A 3,846-nucleotide genomic window follows, 5' to 3' on the forward strand; every position below is an offset into this window, starting at 1 on the left:
ACTCGATGTGGAGCTATTGAATGCTCATCTCCAATCCTGTGATTGGTCGGCCTTCAATGAGACTTCGTCCATTGACAGCCTGGTTTCATGTCTTTGCTCCAACATCAGTAGTGCTGTGGACAGGGCTGTTCCAATGAAGGTGGTGAAGAAGAGCTCGAAGCGCAACCCGTGGTTCACGGATGAAATTGTTGGCCTTCTAGCAGTGAGAGATCGGCTTTATAGAACGTTCAAACGTACTCGCTCCAGGAACGCGCTGATGGATTATCGTCTTGCTCGTGATCATGCGCATGCTGTGGTCGAAGGTGCACCCCAGCGGTTCTTTCAACAGCGGCTGGAATCCATTCTGGAGCCTGGCTTAATCTGGAAGGAATTGCGACGTCTCGGAGTGATTCCAGTGGATAATCAGTCCTCTGACTTCGACCCTGAGGTCTTGAACGACCATTTTGCTGGAGTGTCCTTTGACTTAAATGAACCTTCTGTTGATGACTTTCTTGAATCCTCCCTGTGCCAGGCGTGTGCTGCTGATGAGGGTTTTTCATTCAGGCCTGTCACAGCTGATGAGGTCGTGAGTGCTATTAGGCACTTCTCGACTGAGGCAAAGGGCGCTGATGGAATTCCCAAGTCCGTCATCTCTGCTGCTTTGCCGTCCCTGACTTCTTACCTGCTAAAACTCTTAAATTCATCCTTTAGTACCTCTGTTTTCCCGCTGGAGTGGAAAAAATCCCTTGTGGTGGCGCTCGGCAAGATAAAAAATCCTGCATCGGTCCGTGACTACAGGCCGATTGCTTTACTATGCTTCGTGTCCAAGGTCTTGGAGAGGCTTGCCTCGCTGCAGATTCTTGAGTATCTTGCCGATCGCTCCATCCTGGATCCACTTCAAACGGGCTTTCGTCCCTCAAATAGTACTCAGACTGCCCTCCTTAAACTGACGGATGACATACGTACTGGAATTGACAGGCGATAGTTCACCATGCTCATTCTGTTCGATTTCAGCAAGGCGTTCGACTCAGTGTGTCATGTACTGTTCCTTGAGAAGCTTGTCAGCTATGGCTTCTCGTCAGCAGCTGTAGATGGATAGCATCCTATCTCAGTGGTCGTTCCCAGGCGACGCTGGGAGGCTCGAGTGGTCTGTCCTCTTCTCGCCCGCTGAACAAGGGGGTGCCTCAGGGGTCCGTTCTTGGTCATCTGTTGTTCCTCCTGTTTGTAAATGACATTGCTGAGAACGCTTGCACAGGATATCCAGCACTTGGTCTATGCTGACGACCTTCAGATTTATCTGCGGTTCTCGAGGAAGGACCTAGAGGATGCCACTGTTAGGATGGGTGATGCAGCCAGATGCATTATGGACTGGGCCCTACGAAATCGCCTTCATCTAAATGTTGCCAAGACTAAGGCAATCATTTTTGGCTCTCAGTCCTATGTCAATGACGTTTACTCTTTGCCCGGCAGGTCCATTAGCATTGGCGATTCCACGCTCCCCTTTGAGACTTCAGTACGCAGCCTTGGAGTGGTACTTGATAGTAAACTCACGTGGAAAGAACATATTACCAGCATTTCTCAGAGAGTTGGCTCTGTGATGTTTCGTTTCCGGTTCTTCCGTGCCAGTACCACCTTTGAGCTGCGCAAACACTTGATCGAGACTCTGGTGTTCCCCTTGGTTGATTACTGCTGCCTGGTGTACGGTGGTCTTTCTGCTGAGCTCTCTCTTAGGATCCAGCGCCTCGTCAACATGGGGGTTAGGTTCGTTTTCGGAGTGAGGAGGGATGAGCACATCGCCCCTTTCAGGGGGCGAATGGGATGGATGACGTGTGAGGCGCGGAGGAATTACTTTCTTGCGTGTCTCACCTACAGGATTCTGCGATCCGGAGAACCAAGCTATCTTGCTGACTTCTTCGTTGCTAATCACAGTGTGCGCCCGGTGAGGGGTGAGGTGTGTCCCCTCCTTATCAAGCCTTTTAGGACGGAATCTCTGCGCCGTTCATTTCATGTGTCTGCAGCATATCTCTGGAACTCTCTTCCCTCCTCAATACGTGATCTTCCCACCATCCTGTCCTTCAAGATTGCTCTTCGCACTTTCCTCAGTGACAATCCCTGATTGCTCTGATTTTTCCCACCCTTCTTCACTTTCTTTTCTTTTCTTCACTAATTTCTTCATTTCATTGCATTTCGTTTCTTCATTTCTTCAGTCATTGCACTCTTTCATACTTCCCCCATCATTGCCTGTGCGCATTAAGAGCCCCGTTTGCTGATTTTATTATATTTTCTTATACTTATGCTGATTTTCTAACTGTGTTTGGCTGCTATACTACTTATGGTTTTTGTTATTTATGCGATGTATATATTTTTCTGTCTTTTATTTTTTTCTTGCTGTACAACCTTGTGTTATATTATTCTTTTGTACAAAATAATGTACAGTAAATGAACTTCAATCAATCAATCAATCAATCAATCTCTCTCTCTCTCTCTCTCTCTCTCTCTCTCTCTCTCTCTCACACACACACACACACACACACACATATATATACACACACACACGATAGCAGGAAAGTAAAACTGATGATAGGTGGATCATTTTCCTTGTCTGTGAGTTCGAAGACGTTTATTCTCAATACTAGAATCCCAAATTTAGCCATACTCAAACGCTATTGCACAGTACTAAAAACCAAATTATTTTCTGTTCTTCTTCTTCAATGTTTTTTGATATTATCCCCTTGCTTCATCAATAACAAGTCCTCGCATATGCGATGACTTCCCGACCAGATGTCGGTTGACCTCTGCATACCATTTAGGAATAAAATCAGCAATAATTAGGTTTATCGCGTCTGAGTGGAGCCTCTTTCGGTTCTCCTCACAAAGGACCCAATCACTCGCTACAGTAGATTTCATTCTTTGATGCAGAACTCTACTGAGATTCTTGTGATGACAAACTGCATGTATAATTCTTTTGAGTTCCATAGTCATTTTCGAGAATACTCAATTGAACAGAGATTTATTGTGTTTGGCTACACGTGGTCGACTGAAAGAAAGGAGACAACAGCAACATTGATTCTTCATCAGTGATTGGGAAATGCGATCTGCAGCAGTAGTTAAAGAGACATTGCAGGGCGCACCCTCATCATTGTCTTCAGATTCAATGGGTCCTTCGAAGTTCTGCAGGTTCTCGAGTTCTTTATCAACGTCGATACGTAAAAAGGCCTGATCATTGTCTCCAAGACAATCTTCCAAAGTGAATAAAAGTTTTCCATCCCAAATATTCTCGCAATTTGCTTCAATGGATTTTTCATCACTCAAATCTGTTATTGATGAAGACTTGTAGTTGATCTCGAATTTTCCGACAAGTTGGGACAACATTGCGAACCCCATGGGAGCTGTATTCTCCAAACTTGTTTTCCTGGCAATTCTGATTGAAATTTCGCAGAATCATGTGTGTAAAATCCTTTGATTCCAATAGTTTCCAGAGCAATTCGAATTTTCTAAGAGTGATACTCCAATTCCTCAATGTCGGTGGAGAACTCCTCTGAAACGTCTCGGAACTAACAAATTCCATTTTAGGAAGCTCTTCTGGTGCTTTTCGCCAGAACGCTACATGAGGAGTCTGGCTGGTGACAACAGATCTCAATGGTGCTGAATGTGATTCAGAGAGATGGCCATTGACAAAATCAAACAAATCGTTGGCGAAACATGTGAATCGGGCCGCGTTACCGGCCTTGTTCTGGTCGATTTCCATTGGTCCAGTCGGAGTCTGGATAGGACCTGGCAAAATATCAACATTGATATGATGACGTGAAACTTAATTAATCACAAATATGAATAATAAAACTATAGAGATTTCTTTTCAACTTGGAC

The 3,846-nt window shown here is 45.1% G+C and overlaps 1 protein-coding gene across 1 annotated transcript; it reads left to right on the forward strand.

Annotated features, from left to right (window-relative positions):
• The first annotated feature begins 1,207 nt into the window (after positions 1–1,207).
• On the forward strand, positions 1,208–2,095 carry LOC107045302. Its single transcript, XM_015267517.1, has one exon. It carries the CDS (start codon positions 1,208–1,210, stop codon positions 2,093–2,095), a length of 888 nt encoding a protein of 295 aa, XP_015123003.1.
• The last annotated feature ends 1,751 nt before the right edge of the window (positions 2,096–3,846 follow it).

The sequence above is a fragment of the Diachasma alloeum genome, unplaced genomic scaffold (assembly GCF_001412515.2).
Source record: "Diachasma alloeum isolate Michigan unplaced genomic scaffold, Dall2.0 Dall_scaffold_00913, whole genome shotgun sequence".
Taxonomy (NCBI): Eukaryota; Metazoa; Arthropoda; class Insecta; order Hymenoptera; family Braconidae; genus Diachasma; species Diachasma alloeum.